This window comes from Lycium ferocissimum, chromosome 5 (assembly GCF_029784015.1).
Source record: "Lycium ferocissimum isolate CSIRO_LF1 chromosome 5, AGI_CSIRO_Lferr_CH_V1, whole genome shotgun sequence".
In the NCBI taxonomy this organism is placed as follows: Eukaryota; Viridiplantae; Streptophyta; class Magnoliopsida; order Solanales; family Solanaceae; genus Lycium; species Lycium ferocissimum.
In genome coordinates, this window is record NC_081346.1 from 70,942,356 (window position 1) to 70,964,655 (window position 22,300).

General features: G+C 33.2%; 1 protein-coding gene across 1 annotated transcript; it reads left to right on the plus strand.

The window, feature by feature from the left end:
* Window positions 1-17,109: 17,109 nt before the first annotated feature.
* LOC132057994 (disease resistance protein RPV1-like) lies at window positions 17,110-21,970 on the plus strand. Its single transcript, XM_059450567.1, has 5 exons — window positions 17,110-17,673; window positions 18,400-19,504; window positions 19,817-20,095; window positions 20,210-21,070; window positions 21,152-21,970. Exons 1-5 carry the CDS (start codon window positions 17,180-17,182, stop codon window positions 21,968-21,970), a joined length of 3,558 nt encoding a protein of 1,185 aa, XP_059306550.1. The 5' UTR covers window positions 17,110-17,179.
* Window positions 21,971-22,300: the final 330 nt, after the last annotated feature.

The following is a 22,300-nucleotide window of genomic DNA, read 5'->3' on the forward strand; positions in this document are numbered from 1 at the left end:
TCATGGGCTAAGATAACAATTCTATGGTTATGTAGTGTATGTCAGAAGGTGCTCGGCCACTAGGGTGGGATGTCCGTCATGCCCCTCGTCGGGGTGTGATATCTTAGAGCCTTGATGATGACACTGGAGTGCACATAAAGCGAGGTGAAGCGGTCAACACGTTTTGAGCCTCGCTTCAAGGCTTAAAGCGCGCCTTTGACAACACTAGATTACACCACCTTTGAAATGTAGATATTGCAAAAAGAATGATCACATGGAGAAGTTTTGCTTGAAGAAGCAGCGGCAACAAGCATAGCAACCTCATCAAGAACAAGTAAACCTTGTCGCAAATGAAGAAGAAAAGGAGATAATTTTGTTGTCGCACTCCATGAGGACGATGTTAAATCCACATTTGAGATACTTATGTCATGTTTGTTAGAAGTTCTAGAAACTTCACGATGCCGGTGTAAGAGTCATATATGAAATTTTAGGATTTTAGATATTTGATGTAGTCTCTTTGCCGGGCGAATTATGTATGTGTTGTTGAAAAAATAATTTAATATCTCAAAAAGAAGAATTCATAATCTTGTCTAAGTTCATTCTTTTAAGACCATATTAATGAGGTCTTTGATGGCTAATCTGTATTGTTGTAACAGACCTTTATTTGATGTGTAACAACACGTTTATTTGCATTAAACCCTTTTATTAGCCAATATTACTCCTTCTTACAACCAAAAACCGTTTCTCTTTGACAATGATAATTTGACCATTGAATTGTCATTATTTCTATTCTTCTAACCGTTGCTGGCCTTTCATCCAATTCCCATGAGATGGTTTCTTAACCATATACATAGTTACATACTATATATTTTATGTATTCTCCAGATGAGAGATCGATGAAGAAATAAACTTTCCTCTTCTCATGTCTTTGGCAGTGCTGGATATTTCATTTGGTTAATCTTTGTTAGATACTGGCTCCTAGTTTTATACTAAGAAATTGCAATCCTTTGATACACTTATACCGGGTGAAATATCCTCGGTGACTGTATCTTAATTGACATGCCTCAAGCTATGAGATTGTTCAAGAATTCCCTACAATGTTCATGATTGAGTATTTTCCGTAAGATTTCCAACAATCTTAAGGATATTTATTTACTATATTCTTACGGGAAATACTGAAAAATCTATTTCAAGAAAAGGAAAATTAATAGTTCTGTAGTATGATTTTAAGATGATCTATTATGTGGTACTGCAAAATCTGCTAAACTCGGGAGAAGAGAGGCTGCCAGACTCTTATTTAGATGAAGACTTCTAAGTGGCTTCATCGTTGGTGGCTTTCTGATGACAGTCATCAAAAGATGCGATGGAGTATTTGATATTGCTAGTCTGGTGTACTGCTATTGGAAGCATTCTTGCATATATGGTTTTGCAATTTCAATTGCACATGTTAATAAGGTATGTTGACACGTTATAATTCATAATACTTAAATTGAAGAAAAGAAAAATATGGTTACAAGTCCAAAATTAATTTTGTGTGTCATAAATTAAGGCATCAAGTACCTCAATGTGGATGAAGATTCCGAGAAATGATAATCATACTTATGTCTGGGCCGTAGCCATTCAAGTTAAAAGAAGGGGGGAAATGGCTCATCATGCACTGAAAATTAAAAAAAAAAAAAAAAAAAAAAAGATAAGTACTACATTTATTACTAATAATAAGTATTTTAAAAACATTGTATCCAAAATAAATAGCATGTAGCTATAATTGTGGGATTCTTAAAATTTTGGAAGCAAATATATGAAATATTTATTAATTATTCAAACCATAGTTAGAATCTTACTTTAGTTAATTAAAACTTAACCATTAAAACATGTAATGTGTCTCTTATTAAAGTTTGTAAGCTTTAAAGTTTAAATTCGACTTTGCAATTATTGATTAATAAAACTAAAGGCTCACCGAGCCTTGAATTTCTTTTCAAATTTGTGTTATAATTTTATTTATGATTTTATTTACAAGAATAATAATTTGTACGCAAATAAAATAGAACTATAAATGTAATTGTGTAAAACTAATCCTACACAAGCGGCAACTCCAAGATAAATTTACGCAAGGAGGGACAAACATTGATCGAGCCCAAAAGCAACAAGACATTATAATAGGTTAACAAAATCCAGTGAAATGACAAGCCTGCGAAATTGCTGATGCGTGAAATAAATCAAATACTCCTTTTAAGTTACTATCTTGTTGTTGGCTTACACAAGTTCAAAAATATTTTAATAGGTTATACATATATAATAATATAAACTATTAGTTATATATATATATATATATATTAATAAAATCTTATTAGTTTCAAATATTTTATATATAATAATAATTAAATATTTTTTAGCTTATTGAAATGTCATTATGATGGAGAGGTGACAATACGCACATTCTAGATAATTAATTAAGAACTTTGGTTTAGTATCAAAACTCATGTGCATTGTAACCATTTAGTTCCCATTTAGATGAGTAGGAAATTTAGAGAAAGAGGAGAGTAGGAATTGTGAGATAATATGGAGAAGAATGAATGGTATTTATAGATTGAAAATAGGGCGAAAGTATAATTTAAGGAACTTGATGGTTAAAATAAAGTTGACAACAACTAGATTTTAAAGTATCAAACTTAATAAATTTTAGTATTAGAATTTTTTTAAAATAATTAAAACCCAACCCGGCCCACTAACGAAAACCCGGCCCTACCCACTAACTCCCGAGGTTAGCCCTATCCGAGGTGGGGCCGACACCCTTCTCTCCAAGCCCGCCCCTTTAACTTACGGCCGGCCCGCCTATGGGCCCCTTGTGGCCCACGTTTAAATGGCAATTTCAATCCTCGCTAAGAAAAATAAATGTGACTAAGCGAAGGATATAATTATTGTAGTCATTCTCAAGTGAATCTTGTGGCTAATGTGAGAGATTGGGCATTAGATTTCGGTGATTCTAAGCATATTCTTGCTAGTAAAATTAGTCGTGTTCTACACCCAATTAAAGAAGAAGAATGATTTATTTATCTTGGTGATTCAAGAACTACTTAGGTTCTTGTAAGTAAATTCTCTTCTTGAACACATATTTGGAAAAACATTGACATTAACTGAGGTGGTACATGCATGTTCCTATGATTTTTAAACCAATTTAGTTTCTATTTGTGAGATTATTAGGAAAAGTGGGGGTGAAAGTTTAATTTGAGTCTGGTAAGATTGTGTTAACCAAAAACAATGTTTTTATTGGCAAAGAATTTTGTAATCATGATTTGTTTGTGCCTAATATCTTCCAAGATGAAAATGCTAGTACTTATGTTTACATCATTATTTCATAGAGTTTATGGCAAGTTAGACTTGGATATATCAGTTTTTCTTATATAAGAAAATGCAAGTTCAAGTTTCTCTTGTTGAAATAGATAAAGTTGATATTGCAGAGTATTTATTTAGATTTATTATTTTAATATTACTAGCGGTCTATGCCCGTTTTGAGGATTATAGTGCGTATTATAGTTGTCTTTGAATGGTGATTATATATATATATATATTATGTTTAAAGCACGGTTAATATAACATTGTAGTTTGTGCTCCGTATCTAAAACTTTATTATATTAATGGTTGCTACGAATACAAAATCGGCAAATTTATTAATATTTTTTAAAAGAGAAGACTTGTTTAAAAAGAAACTATTTTCCTCTCTTTGAGATAAAACAATAGCAATATTTAAGCATCGGATACTTTTAATTTTAATTCGATTAATTTAAAAGTGTAAAATACTTATTATTTTTTATCAAATTTTGATTTGATAATTCTAATTTAAATTATTAAATTAATTTTACATGTTTAAAACAAAATAAAGTAGAAATTGATTTTCTATTTAAACGAAGAAATACTATTTTTTAATTTTTGGTAAATATTCTCATGTTTAGCTCATTTTACTTGTCATGTTGTCTTTTGCATGGTTTTTTTAAAACGTCGATTAGAATTATAATTTGACTAATTTACCTTATTCATTATTTGATTTCCATTTGATATATATTTTTCTACGACATTAATCTCTTTTCACATTTATTGGAGTAAGAATAAAAATAAAAAAGTAATTAAATTGTATCTTATTTTAAAATATAAATATTTTAAGTATATTTATTTTAGTAAACATAACAAATAAATGACATGGCGAATAGCAAATACAACGGTTTAATAGTAGATTAGATCTCGTAATATAAAAAAAGAAAGAAAATTGTATGGTTTGACTACCTAACCTTCTGAAGAAAAGCAATTTCATTTACTCCCACTAATGGATTGATACGCACGTGACAATGAATCCATCATTATTGACTTAATGAGATACTTTGAAAATTATATGAATATTGTTTGATTTTTTAATATGGGGTGCATTTTTTTTTTGACATTATTAATTTGCACTATTTTTATGCATATATATATATATATATATATATATATATATATATATATATATATATATATATATATATATATATATATATATATATATATGTTCAAAACACGATTAATATAACATTGTAGTTTGTACTCCGTATCTAAAACTTTATTATATTAGTGTTTACGACGAATACAAAGTCTGCACTTTTTTTTTTACATTATTTTTTTTTTAATATGGGGTTCACTTTTTTTTTTTTTATATTGCTTGATTTTGTTAATATGGGGTCCACTTTTTTTTTTCGTGAGTTTGGAGATGGTGGGTTCCACTTTTTTTTTTTTTTTATGTTGTTTAGTATGGGGTCCACCCTTTATGGGGTGCACTTTTTTTTTTTTGGACATTATTAGTTTGCACTATTTTTATGCATATAATATATATACATATATGATGTTCAAAACACGATTAATATAACATTGTAATTGTCTTTCGTATCTAAAACTTTATCATATTAGTGTTTGCTACGAATACAAAGTCTGCACTTCTTTTTTTTAATATTATATTTTTTTTTTTAATATGGGGTTCAATTTTTATTTTTTTTAATATTGCTTGATTTTATTAATATGGGGTCCACTTTATTTTTTCCCATGAGTTTGGAGATGGTGAGTTCCAATTTTTTTCTTCCTTTTTTTTTTAATTGCTCGGTGTTATTTAGTATGGGGCCCACCCCTTTTTTTTTTAAGGGACAACGGACGATGAAGCATGAGTCTAAACCCATGCTTTATATAGTTTCTTCTTTTTTTTTATTTTTATTTTTTTATTGCTTGGTGTTATTTAGTATGGGGCCCACCCTTTCGGACATTATTAGTTTTACACTATTTTTATGCATATATATATATATATATATATATATATATATATATATATATATATATATATACATATATATATATACATATATATGTATACATATATATGTATATATATGTATATATGTATGTATATATATGTAGACTATGTTCAAAACACGATTAATATAACATTGTAGTTTGTGCTTCATATCTAAACCTTTATTATATTAGTGTTTGCTACGAATACAAAGTCTGCACTTTTTTTTTTTTTTTTTTTTTTTACATTGTTTGTTTTTTTTTTTTAATATGGGACTCACTTATTATTATTTTTTTATATTGCTTGATTTTGTCAATATGGGATACTATGTTCAAAACACGATTAATATAATATTGTAGTTTGTACTCCGTATCTAAAACTTTATTATATTAGTGTTTGCTACGAATACGCATCGTGTTTAATATGGGGCCCACATTTTTTTAACAGTGTTTGTTTTTTAAATATGGGATTCACTTTTTTTTCAATATTGCTTGATTTTATTAATATGGGGTCCACTTTTTTTTTCCCATGAGTTTGGATGTGGTGGGTTCCACTTTTTTTTAATACTCGATGTAACCACAATTTTTTTAAGTTTGATATGGGGCCCACAATTTTTTTTTTACAATTTTTTTTTTTTTAGGGATTGATTAATATGGGGCCCAAATTTTTTTCTTTTTTTTTATGGAGGGTCCACAACGGACGACGAAAAAGCACCCCAACCGGTGCTTCTAATATAGTAGTAATATTAATGGAGCATTATTTTACGATTAAACGTAGCTTTAAAAGCTTATCAAACCAGTTGAATGGTCTCTCTATTCAAATCGTGCAAAGTTATAACAAGATATTTAATATATTAAATCGCTTTAAATAGTCTTTACGTGGTGTTAATGATGAAATCATTATTTGTTATCTGTCTAATTGTATACGTTATTTGACTATTATATTAGCCTGCAATCATTTAAATGATTTTTAAATATAATAATTGTGACAGTTATACATTTGAATTTAAAGATAAGAACATGATTTTCATCATATTGACTCTTTTGTATTGAAACGATTAGTTTTACTAGCCTTAATGGCTCTTATTAACATGAGAAAAAGGTGACTGTTGAATTTTATTTTGAAAAATTAAATTATCATTTGATGAGTTTTATGATCTTCATTATATTCAAATATTACTAGACGTTTTCAGATGATGAGAAGTTCACTGATTTTCATCTATAGATTATTTTTTAGACTAAAATATTTGAAAGTGTGGGGTGTCTTGCTAATGTTATGCTACTCGATGTTGGAAGAAAAAAAAAATATGTACTTGAGGTACCATAATAATGGTACAACTATAGTGGATTTCTTTTGTTGTACTAGAGGGTACAGTGATACTAAGTGGATATCAAAATTCATAAGTGATTTTTTGGTAGGGGTTTCATATCTTGGAAATCAACTAATCTGAATTTGCTACTTTGGAGTTGGTTGGTAATGAGGTTGGATGGTTAAAAGACCTCTTAACGAGTATTCCGATTGGAATATAATCAACATTACTTTTGTGTCTATACATTGTGGTTGTCATAGCTGTAGCGAAAATAATTTTTTATTGGCAAAAATAGACACATTCATCTGAGACATAATGTGATAAAGCAGCTGCTGTGAGATGAAATTATTTATGTAAATAATGTGAAGTAGGAGGTGAACTTGATCAATTCACAGACTATAAGAAACAACGAGGGGATTGGAATTTTTTTAGTCAATTTGAGAAGATCAACAATGATGGTAATCCATCCTAGGATGGAGATCCCATGAATTAGGTTCGTATGGGTAACAAGTCATTAGTTGATCATGTGTGCACTATTAAATTATGTCCTTCCTATGGTGTGTGAATATAGTGCAAAACTGCAAGGCAAAGTGAGGCTGAGTTAAACTCTTAATCCAATTCATATCCTTTATAGGTGGTGTATTGCTCTGCAGAATACACTTGATGATTGGACCTATATGAGTGTGGAGTGGTGCCGCTCATATGAAATTGTGACAGATTTCTAGAGCGTTCATGAATACCAGGACACGCGCATGGCCTCTTAGAGCAAAACCGCGATAACGACAAAGATTGTGCAAGTATAATGTGATAGAATAAGACTCTATGCTTACAAAAGAGTTCTTGGTTCATAGAAATTTCAAACTTCACCAATTATTTTCTAAGCTTAATCTTACTTTATCTAGGTCTGGTTCATAGTCTACGTGACACCAGATTCAACGCATTGTACTCATAGGTAAATACCAAGCAAAACTTTCTTATTACATTCTATTTCTTCTTATCTTTTTGAGATAGGGGGCGATTGTTGAAAAAATAATTTAATATCTCAAAAAGAAGAGTTCATATTCTTGGCTAAATTCATTCTTTTAAGACCATCTTAATGAGGTCTTTGATGGCTAATCTGTATTGTTGTGACAGACCTTTATTTGATGTGTAACAGCACTTTTATTTGCATTAAACCCTTTTATTAGCCAATATTACTCCTCCTTAAAACCAAAAACCGTTACTCTTTGACAATGGTAATTTGACCATTGAATTGTCATTATATCCTACTCTTCTGACCGTTGCTGGCCTTTCATCCAATTCCCATGAGATGGTTTCTTAACCCTATATATATTATATATCTTATGTATTTTCCAGATGAGAGAAAAACGAAGAAAACAAACTTTCCTCTTCTCATTTCTTTTGTAGTGCTGGGTTTTTCATTTGATTAATCTTTGTTAGATTCTGGCTCCTAGTTTTATACTAGAAGAGCTTGTTGAATCCTGGGGGATACACTTATACTGGGTGAAATATCCTTAAGGACAGTGTCTTAATTGACATGCCTCAAGCTATGAGATTGTTCAAGAATTCCCTACAATGTTCGTGATCGAGTATTTTCGGTAAAATTTCTAACATATCGAGTGTTTTCCGTAAAATTTCCAACATGTGTTTGGGTTGAAGACCCATCCTTAAATTTTATTTATTTATGGATATACTATGAATGTCGATTTTGGAAAATGCCATTATGAATCTATAGGTGGATGATAGGTGTTAACGTAGATGGCTTCGCTCAGTGCAGGTTAAGGCATCAGGTGCCAGATCGGACCCTCCTGTTTTGGGCCGTGAGACAATGTAGGAGAGCTTTGCTCATATAGTGATCGTTGATGTGCTTCCTTTCGGTTTGTTAAAAAGGAAAGTTATATATAAAAGTTGCACAACCTTATTTTAGAATTTTTCCCCATACTATTGTGATTTGGGCTTGTGTTGATCTTTTTAATGAAGAAAAACAGAACCTAAGAGGTTTTGTGGAGAAACACACATAGAATCAGTCTTACCACTGATACCTGGACTTCTTTGCAAAGACTAATTAATTATATGTCTCACTACCCAGTGGATCGATAAGGATTGAACTTTTTGTTCTTTTACTAACCATAGAGGTGAGCATATGACAAACAATATCAGTGAGTTGTTAACTCGAGTGGGGTTCAGATAAGATTTTCACTATCACGTTAATAATGTTAGTTCAAATTATGTGACGGTAAAGAAAATGTCTAAGCAATCAACTAAATTGGAACCAATTTGATGAATGACATTGTTTCTCTTCCAGACAAATCAGTTATTAGCTGCATTTATATTATAGTACGTAAGCTATCATTAACATATACAATATAAAAACTTTACCAGCAAATCACATTTCGTAGTTGGCGAAGAGCAAAAAAACTCACAATGAAGGTGTCGTTGAATGAGGCTAAAAATGTGCGCAACACCAGACACTAATTCACCTCCCTCGCCAATTCTTTATTCTTTGACAAAAGAACCTACGGGAAGGGCCTATCCGTCTCTTGATCCCTCATTCCACTAATCTGTTGCTACTGATTCATTCAAGGCAGATTCATCCAAGGGCAAGATCCTCTTCATTGGGTTCCATGACCTTTCTCCTACCTGAGTATCTACCAAAATAATTATGAGGTGAGGCTTAATAATACACTTCACGTAACGAAGAAAAACAACAAAATTGCAGCGGTAATTATGTTCAGAACCAATCCTACAGTAGGGATGCTATAATCTCAAACTGTAAAAAGGAAGGAGCCTTAGCGTATTCTACTACTCAAATGGTCAAAATGCAATGTGTTATTCTTCGTACTTACATTACATTATGTTAAAACGATTAGGGTCATTATTCATTAATTAACTTGACCACAACACTAAAGGAAAGGTAAGGAAAGGAATCAAAGAAGGACCCATTTGGCTAAGAGAATTATCCACTTTTTTCTAGTATAATTTTTAACTTTATTTAAAAATCAGTGTTTGGCCATGAAAATTTCAAATCCAACTTGAAGTTAAAATTTCAAATTTGAAAAACAACTTATAACCTGTTTTCCAACTACATCTTCATAATTCCAAATGATGGACATAATAAGCATTTTAATATTCTATTAAAGTGCCATATTCATTCTCTTTTCAGTGACCATAAAGATGCAGACCATTTTCACACGTTTTGATGCCATAACATGGCAATTAATTTTGTTCTTCCCAGGATCTCATTACTCATTTGAGTTGTGGATGAATGTGGTCTTATTTTTCCCTGTAACCTCCTACTCTTTATTCACCCATATTCTCAACATTCTCACAAATTTAATATCCCAAATTCACTCTTTCATCCAATTCAATTCAAGGATGAATTCTTCAACTATAAATAGTTAGTCATCTTTACATTATGGGGGTAGAAAAATATATTGGAGAGTTCTTGATAAAGTGAGAAAAAGAAAACAGAGTTTATTTAAGAGAAGGAAGGTGTTCTTTTTGGTGGAGCTTTGAACTCAACATCTCGTCCATAGTTTGTTGAGTTTTACGACGTCGTCGGGCTGTTGTATCTTGAAGGGGACAAGTCAGGAAGATTACTGCTGGACCGGTAAAGATTTGCTGTAGTGGCTTGAATCTTCTTAAAGAGAGCAAAATATCTGCACCTCAGCCTGAATATACTTTTATTTCTTCGTTTTATTTTTCAATTGTAATTGTATTTTCAGTTGTATTTTTAACAACAATTTTAAGGAGATTCAAATGGTTACAATTGAAAATTTTGCGAATGTCAAAGTGGGAGCAATGGTACTTATTTCAAGAGATAGAAGGGTAGAGTACTTTTCTACTTGAGTCTTTTTAATGTTTTTTATGTGTTACCTGAGAAGAATCCAAATAAAGCAGACAATTCTTCCATGAATGATGAAGAACTCTTCCATGGATGACTTAGGCACGGAAACTCCAAAAGAGAAGTAAGTCCTCATCTACATTGAATTGTTCATCCACGAGGGAACAAATGCAGTTAAATTTTTTCAGATTTCTTCTTGAAAACAAGAGCGTTTACATGAATTTGTTGCAGTATGTGCAATGAATTGTTAGATTTGAGTGTATTGCAGTGTTTCAGGGATTTTAAGAACCAAATACAAGTAGTTTGATTTAGGATAAAAGAAGAGATTTTTTGTTGGAAGTTTGAATTTGTTACTTATTTCAATTGGCGCCTCTTGAGAAAATGACATAAATCGTAACACTTTTGATCTCTGTCTACTTCAACACAAACATCATAGGTATATATGTGTACGTATACGTATACACACATGAATATATATCATGTACAAAGATGAAAAGAAGGAAAAAAGGAATAATTCCTTGGTGGCTCTATTTTTCTAGCATGGGCTAGTTATTTTCCAGCCTAGTAATTGAAAAACAAGCATTATGGAGTTTCAGTTTCATAGATAGTTTCATGTATGAATTTGGAACTTCATCTTTGTTGTTGCTTACATTGTCGGTCTCAATCCAAATAAAGGAGGAGAGCTGTGGTAGGTTGATTGCTAACTTAAAACTTATAAGTTCATGATAAATCCTCACAATATAAACAGGTATGAGCTTAAATGAATAATAAAGATTCATATTAGAAACCCTATTGCTTGGGACTTAGGCATAATTATTGTCGAGATTATAGAAAAATGGTTACTTGTGAATTTTATCCTCGTTCAATGTACATTGAAATAAAATATGGGTCGGATCAGGTCTTAGGCCCTTTTGTGTTTTTGGGCTTCCTCCCATTGCGATAAAAAGTTGGATCCGGTTGTCTAATCAAATATGGAACAGCTTATATGTAAATTAAATTGGGCCTCTATTCTCTTCTCTAGTACATCTACGATTTGAAGCACTATCATAGCAATTTTTTACGCGGATTGCCCTCATATGTTATTTGTGGGTCAAAGTACCCTTATTCATTGGTCTACGAAATCAGAGATTCTGAGTTCAATCCCCAACAAAATAAAAAAGACAAATAATTTCGCAAGATAATGTTTTATAGAAATTATGCTGTTACATAGAAACTATGCCTTGTCTGGCATAACTTCTGTAGAAATGAAGTTATAGAACTTCTGCAGGACAAGGCATAGTGTCTATGAATTTTGCCTTGTAAAAATAGGTCATAGATCTGAATTTTTTTTTTTTTTTTTTTTTTTGTCAGGAATATTTTTCGATCATTTTTTTATTACTTAAAGTACCGAAAGACAAAAATTAAAGACCTGCGATTTGAAGGGAAAAAATTAAAGCCCAGCCCACCCCTACCATAGAAGAAAAAATCTAATAACTCATTCAAACAAAGGGATGCAGGTAATTAAAAATTTTGGAGCTCTAAGAAAAGACTATTATAAAAACGAGACTTTTGAATTTAATTTTAAAAAATTAACATTTTAGCAAGATGTAAAGATGTGATGAGAGGAAAAAAAGGACAAGTGCAATAGTATATAATACTTTTCTACTATATTAGAAGAGTGGGTTTGGTCGTCAACCACCCACTCTTCTATTATAGTTATTAAATTAAAATAATTAAAAAAAATAATAAGGCGGGATCCACGTGAAGAATTAGGAGACAATTGAAAAAAAATGGGGTCCATGTGAAGAATTAGGAGACAATTGAATAAAAAAATAAGGTGGGGTCCACGTGAAGAAGTAGGAGACAATTGCAAAAAAAAAAAAAAGAAAAAAAAGGGACATTTAAATAATGATAATAAGTTCAGAAAATGATAAAGGTACGCTTAGAGAAAATTTAAAGAAGAGAAATTCAGGAAAAAAGAAATAATGATTTAAATTGAACACAAAAACCGCTAAGGAAGTCATAAAATCAAAAGATTTAAAACTTATACCTTTGGGTAAGGATAAAAATGTACTAATTTTAGACGCATACGTCTCACACAATTAATGAAGAATAACATCAAGAAGACGAAATATAAACGGTCAAGAAACGTATACACATATTTTCTTAATATGATGAAGTTGGTCTATACTTAAAAATTTAATACTACAACAGATGCGTACACATGAAAGCGCTTTTCAGTGTTGTTGAGTAGAAAGAGATGATGGCATGAAACTCGGTAGGAGAAGGTGTATTTCAAATCTTTCAACAGGAGAACCAAATCAGGAAAGTCATATATGGGAGAAGCGGACTAAGTAAAATAATTTATTGATATATTCAATTAATTGAGTTATAATACTTTCTATAATAAAAATTTCATATTATATTACTAAAAAGTACTCTCTCTATCCTAATTTACGTCACATAGTTTGACTAGGCACGAAGTTTAAAAAAGAAAGGAAAAATCTTTGAAACTTGTGGTCTAAAACAAGTCATAGATATTTGTGTGGATTTAAATCATTTCATTAAAGGTAAAAAGGGAAGTTTCAAGTTAAATAATTTCTAAACATAAAAGTATATCATTAAATATATCATTCTTTTTTAGACAGACTAAAAAGAAAAGTATAGTACTATTTTTTGTGTTGGGCCCGTACTACCACAGGCTTTCATTATCTAGTTTCTATTATATATAAGTGGCTAAGAGGGACCAACACCGCAATACCTACTTGTACTCAAAGCTTTACAAATTGTACACGCAATGAATGCTTGTACCAGAAGCTATATAACTTGTATGCTTTAACCAACTGCTTTTTAATCCCACGTGGACATATGTCATAGTGCTTAATATTTATTCCCTTCTCATATATAGATGTATGCACTTCAATTTTAATTCTCCGACACATTTATTTCCTCCATGCACTTTTACTTGTTCACTTTTAACTTTTCACGTTCTTGCTGAATATTTATTCCCTTCTCATATATAGACGTATGCAGTTCAATTTTAATTCTCCTACACAAATTTATTTTCTCCGTGCACTTTTACTTGTTCACTTTTGACTTTTTACGTTCTTTAAGAATTAATAAATCCCACGTGGACATATGTCATAGTACTAAATATTTATTCTCTTCTCATGTATACACGTATGCACTTCAATTTTAATTCTCCGATACATATGTATTTCCTCCGCGCACTTTTACTTGTTCACTTTTGACTTTTCACGTTATTACTGAATATTTACATATGTCATAACACTTAATATTTATTGTCTTCTCACGTATAGACGTGTGCACTTCAATTTTAATTCTCCGACACATTTATTTCCTCCGTGCACTTTTACTTGTTCACTTTTGACTTTTCACGTTCTTGCTAAATATTTATTCTTTTCTCATGTATAGACGTATGCAGTTCAATTTTAATTCTCCTACACAAATTTATTTTCTCCGTGCACTTTTACTTGTTCACTTTTGACTTTTCACGTTCTTTAAGAATTAATAAATCCCACGTAGACATATGTCATAGTACTAAATATTTATTCTCTTCTCATGTATACATGTATGCACTTCAATTTTAATTCTCCGACACATATTTATTTCCTCCGTGCACTTTTACTTGTTCACTTTTGACTTTTCACGTTCTTGCTGAATATTTATTGTCTTCTCATGTATACATGTATGCACTTCAATTTTAATTCTCCGACACATATTTATTTCTCCGTTCACTTTTGACTTTTCATGTTCTTTAAGTTAATAAATGAAGTGACTTCCGTCCCATATTACTTGGCCTCATTACTTGACTTTTCACATTCTTTAAGAATTAATAAATGAAGTACTCCCTTCGTCTCATATTACTTGGCCACATTACTATACTTGACTTTTCACGTTCTTTAAGAATTAATAAATGAAGTACTCCCTTCGTCCCATATTACTTGGTTGTACACTTTAACCAACTACTTTTTTATCTCACGTGGACATATGTCATAGTAGTGAATATTTATTCTTTTCTAATGTATACACGTATGCACTTCAATTTTAATTCTCCGAAATATTTATTTCCTCCGTACACTTTTACTTGTTCACTTTTGACTTTTCACGTTCTTTAAGAATTAATAAATGAAGTACTCCCTCCGTTCCATATATTACTTGACCACATTACTAAAAATTTCTAATATATATAAGTGTCCAAGAGGGCGAACACAGGAACAACAAATAAGAGGAAAAGAAAAAAAATATGGAGACTCACTACGGAAAATCGCAGTATCCTTTGCAAAATATACAAACCATAAAGACTAACTAAATTGAGTAACCAAATTAATCATGTTGGGCCCCATGCATCGCACGGGCATAGTTTGTGAGTATTCTATAAAAGCAGCGCTCTTACTCATTCTGTTTCATTTAAGGTAATATAATTTGATTGGGCATGAAAAAGTAAATAGTGTAGTATAACTTTCATAATCATATTGATACTTTCATATATAATTACTATAATAAAATGGCATGTTGCCATTCTTATTAGCCAAACGAGCCATTTTCAATGATTTCTAATAAGAACTATACCCTTAAAATGCTTGTTAACGCACGAACTCAGATTCCCAATCAAATGGATGTTCCGGATAGGACATACTCTCGAAGGTGCTCGACGTGTAAGGAGTTTGGCCATGATAAGCGTTTGTGTAACTTACAGGACTGTGGTGGTGCAAGTACCTCTCGTAGTGGAAGAACCTCTCGTAGTGGAGGAGCCTCTCGTGGTTGAAGAACCTCATGATTTTATGAATGTATTTTAATTCTTCTTGATGTATTCGAATTGTTTTGTTATTGTAATGAATGATGTATTTTTTTTTTCTTCTAATGAAGCATCTTGAATTAGGCATTTTTAATAATGTGAGTTTTTTAACCGAATGAGTTATATAAAAGCGATCAAAAGCGAGCATAGTGTTGTCAGATGTGGGCTGCTAAAGAATTAACCCCTATTGTGCAGGAATGTCCAGCGCAAAAGGACTTCTCTTGCGCAAAAGGATTTAACAACGCTGTTAACTGTTAAGTCCTTTTGCACAAGAAATTCCTACGCAAAAGGTAGTATTATAACTTCTTCTTTTTTTTTTAGTGGATATTTTGGATCAAACACCAACTTTGTGGGTCAATTAAGTTGCAGACTCCAGGAAAAAGCACACAATACTTTAGCAGTTGGACTTGGGCTGTAACAGTTAGTAGCATTGTTGGTACCTCCCCTAATACAATGATGAGGCAAAGCTCCAGAGTTTACGCTTAAAGTAAGAGTTAATAAGATATTATTAGTCCCCTTGTGTATATTGGCCAAAACCCTCTAATGTCTTTTTTGTTAATGTTTAAAGGCACGCACAAAATCTAAAATCATCCTTCATTTAACGGAATAAGGAAAAAGGAGAATAGGTCAATTGTAGTAAGATGAATCAAAAGCTGACTTTTTTTGTTTGGAAATCTTGACAAGTTATGTATGCACTTATGGCAAAATATAAAAGGACATGATGACGACTCGTGGAATTATTCAAGATGCCGTCACTTGTGAAGTTTTGACCAAACTTATTAATATGCTATGATGGGGACAATCGATATTTCGATATGAATTTTTCCACACTGAGAAAACCAACAAATTATTTGAGGACTCTTCAGTGGAATCAGAGGCCGAGTTAAAATTTCTTTTCTACGGATTCTAAGCTAGCGTTTGGCCATAGATTTCCAATATTATTTTTTTTTTTTTTTAAAACTTGATTTTGGGTGAAGTTTTTCAAGTTTTGAAAATGTGTTTGGCCATAGTTTTTCAAAACATATTTCACTTTTTGTTTTGGAAAACATGAAACATTACTTATAATCATAAGATCTAAAAACTATTGAGAATACCCAATAAAACATACATAATTGCTAATTCCAAATTATGCGAACATGATATTTTAATAACAACTGCTAATAATACACTCATTAGCTATGACAATTCAAATTACAACATAAAGATCCATTTTTAGCTTCGTAACGGACTTCTACAGTTGGTAAAGCAATTTTCCCTAGGGTTTCTTCTTATATTATTTGGGCATAGCTTAGATCATTCACTTTATAAAAGATACTGCTTTAATAGTGAAAACATGGTAAGTACGGCTTTAATGGAGGAACATGGTAGAAAGAATTAGTTGGGTCACCAATAGATGGGTTCTTTTTTATAAAATACAAAAGTTTGGGGTAGTTTTTAGAAGTTTTGAAAAGGCCAAAACATAGGTCTTGACCTAAAAAATAGATTTGAACCAGAATTTGGGATTTGAAGATTTATTTTCAAAATTTGTTAAAAAATTTATGGCCAAACAAAGATTTGAAAACAAATCTTCAAAATATGCTCCCAAAATCTATGGCCAAACGGGAGCTAAATTATAGAACACCGACTTCAAGTACTAATAACTGAATTCTAAATTTAATATGTATACATATTTGATGATTTCTTTTAAAACTCAAATACGCTATGTGAGTTATAACTAATTAATGAGTTCGATCAACCCGTGATCCGTATCTGAACTTCTACCTCCGCGACTGAGTGGAATCATTTTGAAGGTAGTACATAGGAAGGCATGTAGAAGGTCTCTAACACTATATAATGCCATGTCGTGGATCCCTTTGCTCACTACTCACCAAAGACTAATAACTCTTTCTTCGATTTGGTCTAATAATAATATTATTTTTGTGCAAAGCTGCTCATAGCATTATGGCCTCATCCCCCATTATGCCCCCACCTTCATCTTCATCTCACAAGTATCATGTTTTTTTGAGTTTTAGAGGGAAAGATGCGCGCAAAACTTTTATAGACCACCTCTACGATGATTTGGCGCAAGTTGGGATTCATACGTTTAGAGACGATGAGAAGCTCCGAAAAGGCACGGAAATCAGACCTGAACTGCTTCAAGCTATTGAAGATTCCATGATCTCCATTGTCGTGTTTTCAAAAAATTATGCCTCGTCTAGCTGGTGTCTTGATGAGCTTTTGAAGATCCTCGAGTGCAGAGAGCAGCATGGTCAACTAGTTATTCCTATTTTCTACGACATTAATCCTTCTGAGGTACGTAGACAAGCCGGTACATTTGGTAAAGCGATTGCTAAACACAAAAAACATTATGGGAAGGAGAAGGTCGCAAGGTGGAAAGCTGTTGTCACGGAAGCTGCAAATTTATCGGGATGGGATTTGCCAAACATCGAGAACGGGTACTCTAACTTGCTCAATTTTTTATTTTTTTTTGGTTAAGTGGATAATGGGAGCATATCATAACGAAAAATAACCAGGTAGCAGGAGCATTGCTCCTTGTTAGTTCAGTTTTTGTCTCCAGCATACTAAGATTATGGTCCAAAATATATCTAACAGATGTAGTTCCCAGAATGTTTGTTCAATCTGCATTGTTGGTAAACTTCGGAGGAATTACCAAAATTCTGAGTCTATTAAGAAACATGTCCTGGTGCCCTCCTTTGCCAATAGATCGACGACTAGATTTGGCTCCCTGTATATGTGGTTGATTGCTGGATTCCCCAGTTGACTACATCAAAGACCTGCATTCATATATTAACGCACCGTAAGTTTGGTGTCCATTGCACAGCATATTACTTACCTCAGAGTACTCTGAAACTATTTCGAAGGGAGTAAGGTTATGTTGTACAACAATCGTTAACACCCTGCGTAACACACATTGGCATGCTATTTCTGTTTACTTGCTCAAACTTGACTTTAAACATTTCTATACTGATAGTTTACAAGAATTTTTATACACTATCGAACAACCTATAATAAAACAACAGATAGCCTATAATAAGTAGAATAAGTGACCTACAAAATAAGATAGACAATCTAGTACATATATAAGATAAATTCCTATCTAAAATACCTTCCACTCATCTTGTTAGATTTTAGACTAATTTGTCCTGGGTTTGACTTTTCAGGCATGAAGCAAAATTCAACAAGAAACTAATAGAAGAGGTCTTAAAATTAGTAAATCCCACATGCATGCACCTCCCAGGACTTGTAATTGGGGCTAATTCTCATGTTGAGGGTGTGATTTCTCTATGCGACTTCTACTCATCAGCTGGTGTCTGCATGTTTGGAATCTATGGGATGGCTGGCATTGGCAAAACAACCGTTGCCAAAGCCGTCTACAATCAAATCCACAGGAGGTATGAAGGTTTCTCCTTTGTGGTTCACGTAAGAGAGCGCTCAGAGAATAACATGCTTCACAACTTACAGGAACAACTTCTTTCAGAGGTTCTAAGAAAAGAGAACTTTAAAGTCCATTATAATGTCGATATGGGAAAATGCCTCATCAAAGAAAGACTTGGTCAGAAGAAGGTCTTCATTGTTCTTGATGATGTCGATGACATGAGCCAGATAAAAGCATTGGCAGAAAAGCGAAGCTGGTTCGGTTCGGGGAGCACAATAATTATTACAACCAGAAGCGAGCATTTGCTAGATGATGTTGGAGTAGACTACAAGTACAAGGTAACAAGGTTGGATGATTTCTCTTCCAGGCGACTCTTTTGCTTTCATGCTTTCAAGGATTCTACTGTACCCGAAAATTTGGATCATGAGTTGGTGAAAGACATAGCACGTCTTGGTGGAGGGGTTCCTTTGGCACTCGAAGTTCTGGGCTCTCTTTTGCATAAAAAGGATGATCAAATATGGAGAAGTACCTTTGAAAGCTTGAAAAATCTTGTTCATCACAATAGCATTCACAAAGCACTCAAAATAAGCTACGACTCACTTGATGAGAACTCTAAGGAGATTTTCCTTGACATTGCGTGCTTTTTTATTGGAGTCCAAGAAGATTATGCTAGTCTTGTATTGACCGGCTGTGGTCGCTCTTTCAGCTTGGGAAAAGGAATTTTGACTGGAAGATGTTTACTCAAAATTGAACAGAATTATTTGTGGATGCACGATTTAGTTCGAGATATGGCCAAAGAAATTGTTCGTCAAGAGTCACTTAAAGAACCTCATATGCGCTCTAGATTGTGGTTTCATGAAGATGTTCGTTATGTGCTAGAAAAAAACAAGGTAACAAAAATACCACTCTCCCCTTTCACTCTCTCTTGCATCTGTTTGTGGCCCTGACTTTTGAGGCTTGTGGTCTTAAACATTTCATAACAGTTCTCTAGCTATTAAATCATTCTAATAAGGGTAACATGAGAAATTTAAAGTTAAAAGAGTGTCATTCTTTTTTGGAACAAACAAAAGAGTATCACATAAAATGAAACAGATGGATTAGTGCATTATTTTTTAAGCATTTTGAAGAGTAAAATAAATATACAAACAAATAACTGAATAAATAGAAGAGTACCCACCTATCCTGCACTGTAATGATGACAGGGTAGTGATCATATAGAAGGCATCAGCGTCATCCATCCCAAAGTCAAAGATATAATTTTGGACACACAGGCCTTTTCAAGAATGGATAGGCTGAAAATACTTCAAGCAAAAGGGATGAATCTTACTGGAAGCTTCAAAAATTTGTTCGAGGATCTGAGATGGCTTAGCTGGCAGAATTTCCCTTTGAAATGTTTACCTACTGATAGTCACCTAAGCAAGCTTGTGGCTCTCGACATGCAATATAGCAACATCACGGAAGCCTGGCAATCCAACATCAAGGTTTACTTGCTAAAGAACTTGTTCTTTCTAAGTTTTTCAAGGTTAAGATATAATATGATTATAGATTAAGCTAACTCTAGATACTTATGAATGTTTGTTGTTTCTACGAATCAGTCCCTGGAAAGCCTGAAACATCTAAATTTCAGTCATTGTCAACGACTAAAGCGGACTCCTGACTTTTCTAGTGCGATAAGTCTTGAGACAATATTGTTTACAGGTTGCTCTGAGTTGGTTGAGGTTGATTCATCAATAGGAAAATTGGTGAAACTTGTTCACTTAAATCTGAAAGACTGCATCAGCCTCATGTATCTACCAAGCAGCATTTGCAAGCTAAAATCACTTCAATGTTTAAATATGACTGGTTGCTCGGGTCTACAGCAACTTCCTGCTGATTTGGGACGTTTGACAAACCTAAGAAGCTTATCACTAGAAGGATGCAACAGAAGTTTAAAGGCTCAATCTTGGCGGACTTCGATATTATCTTATGTACCATGGGCAGGAAGTAGTTCAGCATGTCCAGTGAGGTTGTTGCCACACTCGATTTCCAATTTATGTCACTTGACGGAGCTCAATCTCAAAGATTGCAGGCTTTCAGAAGTAGATATTCCAACCAATCTTGGGAGTTTATCCTCGTTGGAATACCTGGATTTAGGAGGAAATGATTTTTACAGTATACCCTCATCCCTCTTAGGCGACCTATCTAGGCTACATTGTCTTGTCCTGGATAATTGCACGAATCTTCAAATGCTCTCACTACTTCCTCCTAATCTGCTAGAGCTCCACGCAAATGATTGCTCATCCATTGAAAGTCTAGACATGTCAAATTACAGGATACTGCCACAGCTCTATGTATCCAATTGCGACAGATTGTCTGAGATTAGGGGGATGGAAACTATCCAAAATGTAGAATATGCTCGTATAGAGAGCAGTAGCAAGCTGGCAAGCATTTTCTTTAATGAAAGTTTCTTCCAGCTGGTTAGTTAGTTCCTCTATTTATCTCATCTTTGTACTTCTATTAAGTTTTAACGCAAACCATTTATGCTTTATTTTATGCAGACGGGAGAATGTGATGAAGATCTTCCTTGTCCAAGCAGCTACTATATTGCAGGTAGCGAGGTTCCAGAATGGTTCAGCAACCGAAGCATAGGATCTACTATAACCTTAACAATGCCACCAAACATAGAACATAAGTTCCAGGGAATAATACTTTGGTCTATCTACGGGTCTGTAGACTACAATGTGTTTGAATATAGTCCTATCATAGAGGTCGGTGATCAAACCAATAAGGTTACTTGGGTCCTTCACTTCCCTGCCGTTACTGTAACCGCTGACACACGTTCTTGGGTAAGCTTCATACCAAGAGATTACTTTTGTCCTGCTTTAGAAGGCGGAGAAAAAATTACATTTTCTTTCAGTATCAGAGAGCAAGGATTCATAGGGTTAAAAGTTACAAAGTGTGGCGTTCATCCAATCTATGCAACAGCAGGAAGAGAATTGCCAAAAGTCCAGTTTCGAGATCCTTGGAGTAATTTAGAGGGAAGGAGGTTCATACCCTTGTGGAGATGGTCAGACATTTGTGGGGTAGGGCACGTTAAGTCATATATTCTTAATAATGGCACTGATGACCAGCATATTCAGAAAGTCATATTCAGTGGGCTTCGTCTTACGGAAGATGCTGATGGAACATCCTCCTTTCACAACATCATCGGCACACCTTTCCATGTAAATCACGCAAACTTTCGTCAGATTTTGCAAGAAGCATATGACCATAGTCGACGGAATACAAATGATTGGCGAGATTTATTTTGCGATGTGGTATTCGATCAACACAACAGGTTAAGTTTGGCTAAAGGAAATTGGAACTGTTGGGTCTGATGAGATTCTGGCAGGAAATTACTCTCAGTGACTTTGGAAATAGGTGGTCTTCAACTTTTGACCCTGCTTGCTCCATGGGTAAATCTTCAACGTCAAAAGTCAAAACTTGTTAAACTTGAAGTTTTGCCCATAGAGCAAGCGAGGTCAAAAGTCTAAGACCACCCACCTCCAAGACCGTTCTTGAAAATCACCTTGATTCTGGTGGTACATACAGACATGAGACAACCTAGTTGAAGTGAGATAGAGGGCCCAGCGTATTAGGGCTGGCCTAGTTGTAGCATTTTTATTCGTGAAAATAGCACTTGTGTTCCGCGCCCTCAGTTATTGGTA

Coding starts and splice junctions, on each gene's coding strand:
- LOC132057994 (XM_059450567.1), top strand. CDS start 17,180: ATGGCCTCATCCCCCATTATGCCCCCACCTTCATCTTCATCTCACAAG. Junction 17,674..18,399: donor TTGCCAAACATCGAGAACGG/GTACTCTAACTT, acceptor TTGACTTTTCAG/GCATGAAGCAAAATTCAACA. Junction 20,096..20,209: donor CCTGGCAATCCAACATCAAG/GTTTACTTGCTA, acceptor TCTACGAATCAG/TCCCTGGAAAGCCTGAAACA.